Source organism: Barbus barbus, assembly GCF_936440315.1.
Source record: "Barbus barbus genome assembly, chromosome: 24".
Lineage (NCBI taxonomy): Eukaryota > Metazoa > Chordata > Actinopteri > Cypriniformes > Cyprinidae > Barbus > Barbus barbus.
The window spans coordinates 12,017,602-12,033,083 of record NC_136752.1 but is presented as its reverse complement, the minus strand read 5'-3'; the positions used below and the strand labels follow the sequence as shown (position 1 = coordinate 12,033,083).

General features: G+C 35.1%; 1 protein-coding gene across 1 annotated transcript; it reads right to left on the bottom strand.

Annotated features, from left to right (window-relative positions):
- Nucleotides 1-391: 391 nt before the first annotated feature.
- Nucleotides 392-14,706, bottom strand: LOC306843571 (desmocollin 2-like protein). Its single transcript, XM_079375099.1, has 16 exons — nucleotides 14,400-14,706; nucleotides 10,685-10,787; nucleotides 9,756-9,946; nucleotides 9,553-9,666; nucleotides 9,255-9,410; nucleotides 8,997-9,138; nucleotides 7,806-7,960; nucleotides 7,572-7,706; nucleotides 7,190-7,375; nucleotides 6,436-6,683; nucleotides 5,919-6,061; nucleotides 4,674-4,895; nucleotides 4,282-4,518; nucleotides 3,293-3,408; nucleotides 2,913-3,197; nucleotides 392-2,791 (listed from the first exon to the last, which is right to left on the bottom strand). Exons 1-16 carry the CDS (start codon nucleotides 14,538-14,540, stop codon nucleotides 2,579-2,581), a joined length of 2,787 nt encoding a protein of 928 aa, XP_079231225.1. The 5' UTR covers nucleotides 14,541-14,706; the 3' UTR covers nucleotides 392-2,578.
- Nucleotides 14,707-15,482: the final 776 nt, after the last annotated feature.

Below are 15,482 nucleotides of genomic sequence, written 5' to 3'. Positions count from 1 at the left end.
GAGACCTTGGCAAGATACTTCACAGGGCACTGGCGCAGATATTAGACTTGGACTTCAGGGACATTGCGAATGACACAACAGACACACACACTCAGCAACAGCAGCTCAGTGACAGCGCTTTAACAGCCCTGTCTCACACAAAGCTAATGGCTTCAGATCAGATTCACTGTAAGAGAGTAGTGGGACCAAATCCAACCTCTGATTATTAATTTCACTTAACCTAATACACTTAATACTTTTACATCCTTTAACCGCTGAATAAAAAATAGGTGCAATGCAAGTATAGTATACTGAAATTTAATTATTTTCCTAACTATTGAACTATCGGTCAAAAGTTTTTAAAGACTATAATTTCTCTTTTTTTAATGTTTTTGAAAGAGGTCTCTTTTTCTCACAGACTACATTTATTTGACAGTGATACATACCATATGCAAAAGTAAGATTAAAAAAGACTAGCAGTGTACATGTAAAAAATAACTGACTTTCACATGGTTAAAAATCAGCATTATTACTTAAATTTCATTCTATCTATATGAAATCCTCTGTACACCCGAATTCTGAGGATCATGCTGCTACCAGTTCATGGCTCATTTGGAATTAAACATAAGCAAATCATTGGAGTCATTAACCCTCTGGGGTGTGAGGGTGTTTTTGGGCCCTGGAGAGGGTTAACTGGAGACTTGCTCAGATCAGGTCATTTGCTGCGGATGCCGGAGCTGGGAATGACGTCACACCCAAGTGGACCGTGTTCCAGTAGAGAAGTCAGAAAACCAAGATAGACGTGTCCATTGTTAGCAACACCAGTTGATTAATAACATAAAAAGTAGTATTTTGCACAGATTATGCCATATGTAGGCTACACAAATGGATAGAACTGTGTGCACCACTGACTTTATTAGACAAAGACGACATGTGCTAATAAACAACGTATTACTACTGTTTATCCTCTGTTGATGCACTGAGCAGCCATATTGGATTCTGAAGTTGGAGTGGTTGTGATTCCTTCGAGATTCCTAGTTGGAACTCCAATTTAGGAGGGCATTTCAGTTCATACAAACTCTGAATTTCTGACTTCCAAGTACAAATTGAAAACAGAAATTGTTTGATGATCAGTCCATTTCATAAAGTGTGCTACAGAAACTAAGTAAAAATACTTACTGTCAGTCACTGTTTATGCTCATATTTTTATATGTGTCCCATCATATTTTTAATCTTAATATTCAGAATTTCATACTTCACACATTAATTTAATTTAATAATTTTTTGCCATTAGTTTCCATGTAACTGCATCTATGCCACCTTGGTTCAGCATTGAACGGGCTCTTCAACTGCATTTAACCCTGCGTTATTATCGTCTTTCTAACCTGCTTTTAACCTCAGGTAGATGGGCTTTTCACATAAAGACAGTAATAGACAATAAAATAGTGTCTGTAATAAATTTTATTAAAATATTTACAAAGAGCATCCCTTTAAGTTTAACATCAGAACAACCCACTAAACATCTGATATGTTGGTAATATTTACCTCAAATACAAAAAAAAAAAGAAAAAAAAAGTTGGTAACATTTACCTCAAATACAAAAAAAAAATTAAATGTGCTATCAGAACAAGACTGAAATATCAAAGAGCTAAAAAAAAAAAAAGTACTTTAAGTAGTTGTTCCCGAATTTACCTGTTTTTCACCTTTATCTTCTATCTTCATTTAAAGCATAACGTGTCTTACATACTAAATATTTGGTTTCTTTTCGGTGAAATTAAAAATCCATATAGCAACTATACTGTTTAATGCTGTAAGAAAATAACACAAAAACTCCAGTAATACATCATGGCCTAAGGATGAGTTTAGTGTCCAGAGTTGACATCGGGTGTCAGTGCTTTTGGAGCTGAAGAGCAATCTGAATTCCACACGTTGCCCAAAAAATGTTTATGAGCACACTTCATCATGGTCTTGTAAATATAGACTCAGTTAATACTTCACACGGCTGAGAATTGCAATCAATCGGGGAGAAAATAATGTCTCTTCTGTATACTTATATTGAAACTGTCCTTCCTCAGATCTGTGAGGAAGAGGTTAGCAAAGCAGAGCAAAATAATTACAGAAAAGCTTATTTGCATCATTCACACACTTAAAAACTCAACTTACAAAAGTTATCAGACAAACACAGGCACTTGATTAATCCAGCAAACAGGCATGTACTGGAAAAGTAGCTTTCTAAATCAGCATTTTTGTCTTGTTTTCCAGTAAAAATAACTAAATATCCTCAAAACTTGATACATTTACTGAGATACTAAGACTCATTTTTGAGAATATATAGATCATAAATCTAGTAATATTTTGTGAGATTTACATTTAAGCAAGAAAAATCAATTTAAACAATCAAAAAATAGACCTAATATTCAGTAAATGGTCTTTCATAATTTTACTTCTCAAGTAAATTCATCTTGTTTTAAGGACATTTCGATATTTTTACTGGAAAACGAGGCAAAAATACTGACTAGGAACATGATTTTCTACAGTGTGCTTTGAAGGACCCTCGCAAACAGCATACAGTACTCTCTCATCTCAGTCACGTCTCGATTTAGTTTCCGGTTCGATTCGTGGTGTAGCAGACGTCAGCCAGTGGCCTGAATTTGGGGCCGAGAGTGTTCAAAAAGTCCAGTGATTCCGGTTCACCCACAATGCTACAACATCCTACAGAGCCTGCAGGAGATCCCATCCCCTCATTCCCATAAGTCTTCAGCAGGTCATCCGCATACCGCCCCTCCTCCTCGTCTCTGAAGTGAGTCAGTTTCTGTCATAAAATAAGGGTCGCAAGTTAGGTCACATGAAAATAACTTCAGTGGAGCATGCAGGAAAACAGAGAATGTGAAATCTGATTTTCCTGGGTGAATGAATGTATAAATTCAGCTCACTCTGTCCAGGTAGCGCCCGTTGGTTTTCCATGTGTCCAGAGCACCCGTATTTGAGAATTTCTGTACTGCGGCATTGCCACTCATGTTGTTATCATAGCGTCCAGATGAGTAGAACTTCTCTGTCCCAAACTCTTGAGTGGTGTTGTTGTACACACCTCCTCCCTGGAACAACGGCTGCCCATAGCGTCCCGAAGCTGAAGTCATGTTCTTAGTGTCCATGAGGCTGCTCTGTAATGGCGCATCCACTACCTCTCTCCCAGCACTTATCATCAAAGCTCGATCTTTCTAAAAAGAGAACGGCATTCCAGCCAAATATGGTCACACTCTTCTAGCGTTTTCTCTGATTAACTTAACCATTTAAAAGGAGGTGTTTTTCTTACCACTTCTTCACCAGGAGCCTCAGTATTGGATTTCAGCAGCATTCCATTAGTTCCTGTGTCATCATTGATGAAAAGCTTGTCTCTCTTAGTATTGCACATGAAGATGAGCAACAGACCTGATACGGCAAGAAAAACAAGGCAAATATAATGGTGTTTCTGAGAATTATTTATGGGCGTAAAATGAAAAATCTGAGACAATCTCACAATCTCTGAGTCAGAGAATCAGAAAATCTTATTTGTTTTTTTTATTTAAACCTATCAGCTTTGAGAGGTTTTGACAAAAAAAAAAAAAAAACAAGACTGAATACTAAGAAATTCATGTTAAAATTTCAATTCAACTTTTCACTTAAATTATTATGCTGATATTTAATCTGCATAATAACATTTTTAAATTTTTAAAAATAAGCATTTTCACTAGTGATCTCAAACTCTTGGACTCGTATTGTATGTAGTTTAAGGACAGTGTTAGGCAAGGATGCATTAAATCGTTCTAAATTAACAGTAAAGACATTAACATTGTTACAAAAATTCTATTTCAAATAAATGCTGTTCTTTTGAACTTTATCTTCCTCAAATATTCCTTAAAATGTATCCCTGTTTCCACAAAATTATTAAGCAGCACAACTTTGATAATAATAAGAAATGTTCCTTGAACACCAAATCAGCATATTAAAATGATTTCTGAAGGATCATGTGAAACTGAAGGAGTAATGATGCTGAAAATTCAGCTTTGCCATCACAAGCATAAGTAACATTTTTTTAAATATATAAAAAAATTACTTTAAATTGCAAAAATATTTCACAATATTACTGTATTTTTTATCAAATAAATGCATCCTTGGTGAGGACAATACTTCTTTAAAAACATTAAGAATAATATTAAGTTTTTTAATGGTAGTGTGTCTATCTGTAAATATATGCATATGTATTTACATATGTAAATAAATAAATGTAATATATGGTGGTCATAGCCAGAAGGGGGCACTCACTTAAAAGTAGCAGCAGCAGGCCAGAGAGAACTAAGGCAAGGATTCCCAAACTGCCCAAAGAGGTAGAGGCACTCCGAGCCCCACATATTCCCAACCCATTATCCTCTCTCTCACAAGTGCACACTCGCACATTCATGATCTGCTCTTTCCCGAATCCCTGTAAATCCTTCACCAAGAGAGGAACACTGTAGAGACCGTTGGGCATGGCCACAGCCTGTTCCAGCACCACAGAGGAATCTGCATCAGAGGAAGAAAGACATGTCTGTGATCACACTGCAACACTTTCAGTTTATCAGCATTTCATTGCTATTGCTATATTGAGAAATTATAACATTAAAAAAAATGTTGATAAACCCCCAGCCCTAAGAAACATCAATACCCTCGATCGTTACCTGTAGTATCCTTCAGTTTCCACTTTCCATCATGATCTGCTCCAAATTCGAAAATGAAGGGAGTAGAGTAAGGTGGCTTGTCCATGTCCACGGCTTCAACCAGAACAGAGCTCAGCATATCGCCCTTACTACACATGATGAGGTCTTTGCCCAGAATCTCAGGGTTGTTATCATTCACGTCTTCAATCTGGATTATAACCATCCCTTTTCCTGTCTTCTTACCTGAAGAAAGAGAGATTCCAGTGAGCTTCAAGTGACTTTAGAAAAACAAACTGCCAGAATTCAACTGGCTTACAATGCACAATTTTATATATCACAACCATGACCTTAATTCTCATAATCTTGACACATTTATCTCAATTGCAACTTTCTTACAATTATGACTTTACATCTCATAATTGCAACTTTCTTATAACTGACCTTATAATAATTGCAACTATATATATATATATATATATATTTAAAAATCATGACTAAATATCTCATAATTGCAACTTTATATCTCACAACTACAACACTTTTTTCATAATTATGACAACTTTATCACAATTGCGACATTCTTACAACTATTGCTTCTCATAATTGTGTCTATTAATCTCTTTATTGCAACTTTTTCATAACTACAACTTCATCTCATAATTGTGTCTCCATATCTCACAATTGTGACTTTTTAATAGTATGTGAAATTGTGACATTATTTCTTTGTTTCAAAATCCTCCTTTTTTTGAAACAGGTTTTACATACCTGCATACATTTGTGATCAGTTTCTCAAAAGCTATGACCAACTACACAGACTGCCAATAAAATTAGGGCAGAAAGAACACCCATCAGGACAGCAAGAACTCTTATTAGCAGTGAAAACATTGCAACCTGGTGACGTCCAAAGATAAAAATCACGTGTAAAACGTGCATAAGAGTTAAAGAGGAACAAATGTACTCAGTTCTTCCTGGAATGCCATTCAACAACATTCAGCGTTGAGAACATGTAGTGTCAGGTTGGACATGTTGATCATCATCAAAAATACATGTTACATCACACCACAAAATCCTGATGAAATCTTCGCAGAGGCCTAAAGCTATCTCTACCCAACCCCACCCAACCATTAACATAATTTCATTAACAGCCAGCAAAAACACACACACCTATTCATAGAACAATACAGTACAGTGTGTACTCAGAAATTCACCAACATTCCTATTGTGCTGAATGTGTTGAATAGTATGTGACATTAAGTCCAGACTCACTCTCATCCACTCCTCTGATGGTTATGTTGTACATATCCTTGTGGACCAAAGGTGATTCTCGGTCTATAGTATTGGCTGCTTTCAGCTCTCCAGTGTTCTCCACCACAGTGATCCAGTTGCCTGGGTCAGTCATCTTATAGTACCTTACACATAAATAAAATAGAAAAGTAAGATGTGCATTCAAAATACAGTATAAAGTTTTATCATGTACAATTACATTATCATAATATACTCTAACATCAAATATAGAGACACTAGATGCTATAGATAAAAAAAATATAGCGAGGTTACAGGATACGTTTTTTAATCACTCTTAAAGCCCTGTATAATTAAAATGATTTTCTTTATAAATTCTTTGGAAGTATTAATATAAGACATGTTCTTGCTTGTCTTCAAAAACAGCTAGTTAGAGCATAGCAGAACAGAAGACCAAAGACCGCCTGATTGTGTAAGGTGGTGCTTCAAAGAGCATTATTTAGTTAACCTCAAATAAAACCCACATCAAAAAAGAACATACTTTATTCCATCACTGTTCTTATTTTCTGGGTCCAGAGCTTTATAGGTTCCAATGACGGTTCCAATGGCAACATTCTCCTTGACTTTGAGATATAGAATGCCAGGGTTGAACTCTGGTCCTTCATCTTCATCTCCCACACTGAGCTCAAGTGGCACAGAGAGCCATTTATTGTCAGACCCAACCAGTGGAACCTCATTACGGGCAGTTATTTCCAGCTTCACCAGTGGAGTTTTTTCAAAGTCCAATCCCTGAAAAGAGAGTAGAAGGGGAATGAGAACACTGAGAATTCACTCAAGTGCATCTGCATAAATCTTGCTTATTTAACCCAAAAGTACCTATACTGTGAAGAGCTGTCAAAAGCTCTTCCTTGAATTCTCCTTGAAGAGAAGAACCTGTGTTTGCCTGTCTGATGGATGTACTTTATATAGCAGGATGTGGTTAAACTACACATGCATATCGAACAGACAAGCGTTTTCACACACAGCTCTAAAATAGTGAGCTAACCCTGCAATGCCGCTATAAATAAAACCAACACAACCCTGTCAGAGAGTGAAGAGAGCTCTCAAGATAATGACTGTGACCCTCAGTGGAAGCTTTCGCTACAAGGACTTACTAACAAAAGTGCAAATTCAGCAAAAGATGATTCATCAAGGACATCTGGGGTCTATTTCTTGCCAAAAAGGTTATTTTCAGATGCTTCCACAAAATAAGTTCCTGTACAGTCTATTATTTTAATGCCTTTAAAACCATTCACCTTTATCACATACAAAAGCCCCTCATTGGTTTTGGGGTCTGTCTCCATCCTGAAGTTCCCGCTCTCGTTTCCTTTGGTGACCTCAAACAGGGCCCTCCAGTTGGGGGTGTTCACCAAGTCCTTATCTTCCACTGGTATCCTAGTAACTAGCACATTTTCTTGGTTCTCCTGAACCTTGGCCTTGTACTGTTTCCATAAAAAAAAATATATATTTTTTTAAAGTTCAGATACCACAATTTACAACATAAAGCCTTTCAGTTATAGATGTTAGTTAAGTAAGTTAATCTCAAGATGAGACCTATACAAGTCTATTTATCTCCTGAGTGGTTTAGTAGTTTATTTGTTTTGTTGTATTGCTGTATAGCCAATAAAAGAGCCCTACCAACTTCTCTTTAAAGGCAGGAGGGTTATCATTAACGTCTGTGAGGGTAATCACAACTGTTGCTCTGCTGAAGAGCCCATTAGAAGCACCACCCATATCTCTCATCTCTATTTCAACGTAGACTTTTTCCTGAGCCTGAAAAAAAAAAAAAAACATTAATATTATTGGCAGACTGTATCATCTGAATACACAATACAAAAAGGCATTGTAGACAACACCAAACCAGAAATATACCTCTCTGTCCAAGGTGTTGGTTTTAGAAGTCATTACTCCGGTAAAAGGATCAATGGAGAACATGTCAGTAGCATTGTACAGAGTAAACTTGATCAAGGTGTGGGGGGTTTTTGGCTGATCTTTATCTGTGGCATTCACTTGTCCTATTACAGTACCTGAAAAACAGAATGCAAACATAATTGAATACACTACAAAATACAATTTCACTTTCAGCGTATTCAGGTTCGGTTTAGTATCATTTACTGCATTTCTATGTTAGTCAAGAATAGTCTGGGTCATATTTCACGCCACAAATATAATACAAATTTAAATTAATAAATAAATTAGAATTATTAAAATATATATATAAGAAATTAAACAGTATGAAGATAACAAAGCTTATATTTTACATCATATTTATATTTTTACATTGTGACCAGTGTTGTTATTGTTAACAAAAACTTTATTTCAGTTTTCATTAATTGAAATAAATCTGAAATAAAATAAAACTTAAGTAGAAAAAAATTGGTAGAAAAAATATAAAATTACAAAATAGCAACCAACTGAAATAACAAGTTAAAGTAAAAAAGTAAAATAACTAAAACCTAATGAAAACCAAAATTTCAAAGATAATAAAACTGAAAGATAATTTAAAGTTAAAATTAATTAATTATAATTTATAAATAATAATAATAAATACTATAAACAATACTAAAATAACAATAATTGTGACATTAATTTAGGACTATTAAAAATATTTTTACCCACCAATTCCTATTACTTTATTGCATTCTGGCATATTTCCTTTTTCTTTACATTTACTATTCCTATTATTTTCAATAATGATTGGCATTGTTGTAATACAACATGTTTTTTACTGCAGTAAAACAATATGGTTATTCAATGGATTTTTCCTTATAAAAATCAACATGAATTAAAGGTTGAAAAACAAATGCTACAATGATGGACAAGTACTACAGAACATCATATATTTTTTTCTGTGTTACATTACTGAGAATATAAAAATTATCTTTTTTATTATTATTATAGTGATGAGAATTGTTATGGAAATAACATCAAAATTCAAATGATTTTAATGGTCCTAAAAACACCTTCCATTATTTCTAAAAATATAATTTCTCATTTCTGTCCTTTGATATATGGCCTGAACTTGATATTTGAAAATGTATATTTTGTCCTTGTCTTTCATACCTGCCCTGCACCGTTCTTCAACAGTGAAGGATCGACCGCCTATGAGTTCAGGGGCGTTATCATTCTTATCATCCACATTCACAGTGATGGGCAGATATTGATCAGTTTCCTTGCCATTACCATCAAACACACGAGCGACAAACTACAACAAGAGAAACGAGAAGCAGACAAAGTTAGTTGTACTGATGCTATAATCATATTCCAGACCATAAGCTCATGCACTGTTTTCTGTATAAGGCCTGAAATATTCAGACTCACATTGAATTGTGGGTACTGCTCACGGTCAACGGCCCTGGTCACACTCAGCATGCCGTTGTCCTTGTTCAGAGTGAATAGGCCCACAGGATCTGTAGTAACACCCTGCCCACTGATCTCATAATGCACTGTGTAATTTACTGAAGAATCAGATGCAATCTGAGAAAAGATGAACACAGCAATGTGTCAGTGAGTATAAGAAAACAGGAAGTATAACAAAAGGTCAAACTGAGATCATGGAATGGAGGAGGAAACGAGAAGGGATTAAAGGAAAGATATATTTTATGTTACTCGGTCTCACCATCTCCAGTTCCTTTGGGAATGGAGGCTCGTCATTCTCAACTACAGAGAAAGGCAATGGTCTCCATCTTCTTTTGGTGCGTTTGCGAGCCGCACTGCTGGACTTCTGAGATGCCTGAAGCCAGAACATATAGAGAAACATTCTTCATGCTGCTGATCCAGATGATATTGCTTATAGTTAAGAATTACAGGCTGTAGTTTTACCTCATCTTTACAGGACAGGATTATGTCCACCCTCCAATCCATTCCATTCTCATCCTGCACCAGTACAGAAAACCGCTTTGTTGTAATCTCCAAACCATGAACTGTGATAATGGTTCCATCTGTATTCACAGCGAAGTCAGGGTCACTAGAAGTAAAGACCACAGGTTTGGCCGCGCAGCCTTTGAGACTCACTGTGAAAAAAATGCAACAACGTCAGGTTGAACCTTGTATCTTTCCAAAATCAAAAGCAGTTTAAATATATTGCTTGTTTTTCACACAACATCATATCACTAAATCTTTCAAGCTTTAAAAAGAATGCAAAGGTGCCATAAAAGTATCACCAGTAACAAAAACTTACTTTTAATGTAAAATAATAAAGCAATAAAAATACAAAAAAGAAAGAAAACTAGAAATATTGCTGAAATAATAAATAATAAATAATAATAATAATAATAAAGTACTAAAATTACTAAATGAAAAAAAAAAAAGCTAATAAAAATGCCAAAAGCACATAAAAATTACTAAAACTATAAAGTTAAAATGAAAACTATTAAAAAAAAGCTAATTCAAAATATTAATAAACTTAGTGATTCATTTTGTTTAAATAACAGATGCAATTCCATCATTATTTAGTTGAGTTTTCATTTGACGTTTATGATACTTTTATGCTTATGCTGTCTATTTGGAGGTCCTTTTTCATTCCATAGAAGCAAGAAAGTCACACAGGTTTGGAACGACATGAGGGTGAGTAAATGATGACAAAATGTCAAATTTTTGGAAGAGCAAATTCTTTTATCATTAATTATCTTTATGTAAATGTCATATTATGTAGCTTAATTAGCAACATCAAATAAAGGAAGATTAGTCTGCATAAAAGGTAATTTCATGTCATGCGGGATGAAAAGGCTTAGTGAATCCACAAATCTTACATGCTTCCTTGCTTTCGGAGATGACATAACCTGCAGGCAGCCTCTTAGGAACCTGTGCAAGCACAGGCCTCAACTCACAAGACGCAGCGCTCTGAAACAGCACCTGAGGGAGGAATTGAAAGTGAGTGAAAGGGAGAATCAAGGCAGTATTGCCTTCCCCACTGTGATTGAGCAAAACCCGAGTAATAGCTTGAAACAAATGTTAACCCTAAAGAATCAGGTGAAGATTGGGATTGTGTGATTCAAATTAATTTAATGAACTACAATGAATTTTTAAAACATTTAATACAGTATATACTCATTGTCGTAATATAGGATACGGTATAGGGGTGTTTGGCTTGCAAAAACATTATTAATCAGCATCTTATTTTCTTGTTTTACACGGCAAACCTCCTCACATTATCTCTTGATTGTTACATTCAGTCCTAAACAGCTACATGAATGCATTAGACAAGTGCCTTTGTGTGTGTGCACAAACAAACAGCAATGAACCGAAAAAATGACTCGCATAACTCAAGAATGACATGGGAAACTGTGGCTAATAAAAATACAATAAGAACATAGCTAAACAAAACCATTATCAAGGCAACACTAAACATAAGCCAAGACACAAAGCACATTTCAAGTACTCTGCATACTGTTATATGGTATTCTGTCTCAGTATATTGCGTAATGTTATGGGTTTCGGTTATTCATATCAGCTCTTTCTTATCTCCAAACAAGGCTAATCTGCCCAGTGGAACCAGTAGAGCTGAAGACTTGAAAATATGTGAAAATGAATTTTACTTTAGTGTTTACTGTCATTTTGTCTTCATGCGTCTTTTAATGACACCAACAAAGGAGTCAATAAACACAAGTCAATAAAACATGCAAATGTACCACAGTGTATGAACCTGAACAATATCAGGAAATCACAAAGTTTAAAACTTACTAGGGCTGCCATTAACGACTTTTTTTTTTTCGATTAATCTAACGACTAATTTTTCGATTAATCTAAATGACTAATTTCCCGCAAAAAAATCTACAATTTTACTTACAATTATTTTATTAAACCAAATGAAATCTAAATTTCTATGAAATCCTTTTTTAAAGCAAAAGTGAAGTGCAACATAGAGTGCAAGAAGCAAGTGTTCATCTCATAGTCCAAATCACTGAAATCAAAGTTCAGTATTATTGTGTGAGAATGACAACACATCCATGCGTTCTAGTCTAATAATAATAAAATTATCAAAAAACACTTTTTAAAGGAGTATTTACCAGAAATATTATTTACCAGAATTTATTTAGATGAAAAATGTAAATGTGCAGTATTTCTGAAAAAATACTTTTTTTAAATATAAAATCAATTAATTGGAGATGCTTTTCATTATTACAATTTAATGGAACAATTAAAATGGAATCCAGAAAATAATGGAAAACAGAATTCGGTACAGATAAAACTGTCAAACTCAATTAATTACACAGGCTTTGTGATTAATAAAATTTTACAAAACTGAATTTGGAAATAAAACGGATTTCATAGGGCCCTATAATTATATATATATATATATATTTTTTTTTTTTTGTGTGTGGTAATAAAAATGGATTTAAGTGAACAATAGCTTTTAAAATGACTTAAGGTACATATATAATAGCAATGATGCAATAATAATTAGTTCAAATAAAGTATCAAAAGCAAGAAATCATATGGTTTTATTGAACAAAACTGTTAAAATACATAATGTATTAAAAACAATAGAGCTAATGTAGATTACGCGTTACAACAAAGGCCTGCAGGGGTGGCGACGCCTGATGATTATTTTTACACATTACTGTTTAATATTGACCAAGCACCATTTAATTCAAACGTACACTTAATCTTTAATATTTGGCCATTTCTTTAGGACAGAAATGTAATTACACGAATATGTGGACATCAAACCGTGTTAAGTCAGAGTGAGGGTTTGAGCTTTTATTTTGAAATTGCGATGTATTCTCCTGTGTTTGAAAGTGAAAGTGACATGACATACGGCCAAGTATGGTGACCCATACTCGGAATTCGTGCTCTGCATTTATCCCATCCAAAGTGCACACACACACCATGAACACACACCCACACCCGGAGCAGTGGGCAGCCATTTATGCTGCGGCGCCCGGGGAGCAGAAGGGGGTTCGGTGCCATGCTCAAGGGCACCTCTGTCGTGGTATTGAGGGTGGAGAGAGCACTGGACACCCCCCCCGCCCACCCACAAGCACTGCTGGATTACGAGTCCAAATCTCTAACCATTAGGCCACGACTTCCCCTGTGCACGTTGCGTTCCCAGATGAATGTTAAAATAAACAAACTCACAACAGCATGCAGAGATGAGTTTGAGATGCTCCACATGTAAATGATAACAGTTTCTGTGGAGCTACTGTGAACGGAGCCATTGTGAGACGCACGTGCTTAACCTGCACACATGTAAATAATTAAAGAGCATATACTGTTTGAGTATAGTGAGCATAGCCTTTGTGAATTCACAATTATGCTTAATTATGATTTTTAAATGGGTTTAATATATCATGCAGCCTTGGAAAATAGTCTAAAAATGTGTTTTATGGATTCTCGTCCGTGAAATGTGCCACTTCCGGTATTTTGCCGGTTAGTCGACGCGAGTAAAATGAAGTCAACGATTTTTAATAATCGACTAGTCGCGATGAATCGCAACAGCCCTAAAACTTACATTCAGGTTTTAATGAATCCATCACTAAAAAGAAAATCAAAATAACTGACCCACCCAGAGAACATCAGTCAGCTAGGTGATAGCACCTTTCTCTTTACTCAATATTAGTGATCAATGCATGAATGAATGAAGACATTTACAATAGCACTAGGTTTCTTTAAAACAAATCAGTTAACATTTTGTATAACTGATTGACTTGGTCAGCAGCTTAGTTTCGCCCTGGATGATATTAAGCAAACAGCAACACAATTGTTTGATGGGGAAAAAAATAAAAAATCATTCATGCTATTCAAATGCACATAGACTAGTGTAAACTAATTAGTGAGAACTTCATTATTCTAAACAGTTAAGGTTCAAGTAGTTTCATCCCTTTGAAATCCACAACACACAATTAACCAATATCCAAAATCCAACATCCTATTTCCAAATAGTTTGTAATTTGTATTTAACCAATATCCAAAATTAGTTTGGAAAAAGGTAGGGGGAAATCTATTCATAATTTATTATTATCATTGGGGAAAACTTACTTAAATATAAACCATGGTAAACAATGATAACTTGGTGGAAACTTAGTACTGGTTATTGACTATAATAAAATGTGATCAGATGGTATTATCCACTACTGTCATAAAATGTATAGTAGTTTAGTAGGCTATATTCAGTAAGCCAAAAATTAATTGCCGTTCATGCCAACGTATTTAAAAGCAAGTATCCTCTCTTATAATATTAACAAAACAAAAAAACATGTTTCATGTTGATTTAAGAGTGTTTAGATATTGTTTTTTTTGGAACATTATTAAAATTTTCCTCGCAATACAGGCTTATAACTCACATTTGTACATGTTATAACAACTAGACATTTGACGGAAACTATGGTTACCAAGGTAAATAGGAAAGGATACAGCAAGAATTCAGGTAGGCCTACGATAAACTTATATAAAATGACCTAAAATAAAATGACAAAAAGCACACAATAAAAACAATTAACAACCGTAACTTTAACTTTAACTTACCAAAGTCAGCAGGCAGAGAGCGAGCAGCGCGCGTTCATACATCCTGCTGTGTGTTGGATTTCTCTGGACTCCACTAACGTTACACTGCTTGTCTGACAGATGCGCTCGGATAAAGTCCTCTGGGCGCGGTGCGGCTCTCATGCCATTGAAGTCTTTAATATGGGTGTGGCAGAGCCTCTCACTTTTTATATCAGTGGGACTGAATATTTAGTCTTGAGTACACTAAACACCTTTAACTATCCTTTGTCCGTGACTTCCTTAGCTTGGGAAGCTCTGTAAAGCTTAGACTCCACCCCAAACTGCCCCCTGAAACTCCCTCTGACTGTGTGTATGTGTGTGTGTGTGTGTGTGTGTGTGTATGAGAGAGAGAGAAAGAGAGAGAGTGGGAGAGGTTATAACAGAACAGACTTTTAACTGTTATACCATCTGATTGATGATTAATGAAACTCATGATTAATGCATGACACAATTAATCTTCATCTGTTTGGGAGGTACTGGTGATTATACAGACAGTCATCACATTTACACATTTAGCAAAGAAAAGAAACTTTTTACAACTTTTGCATTTAATCGCCCTTTAAGCCTAATTAAAAAAAAAATATCTCAGCTTGAAACCACTCACATGTGCACGCCTTTTTCACGTGGGATGGGATTTATTAATTTTGAAATACTACCTGGTCAAGCGTTTGGCTCTGTATTTCACTGCTTGATAACTGTGGTGCATTAGGCCTTAATGTTGACCTAATGTGAATACAGTTTTGCTGCGAGGAATTGGACGGTGTTGAATAAAAATGAAGACGACAGCAATGGACAGGATATGCTTTACCCCAACCAAAACACTTCTTCACTTCTTGAAACTAATAAGTGAGTGACTCAGACCGGGCAAATGAATGCAAGACATTTATGAGAGCAACATAAGGAAGGTGTTCAAACTATGACACTATTAAGCCCTTCAAATGTGGTCAAATGTATTTTTTAAACATTAGAGCCTCAAATGTTTTTGTTGTGCAAACTATAAGATAAATAGGATAAATTATTAGATCATAAAATTTACTTTTCATAAAATGTTTCTCAAGATTTTGG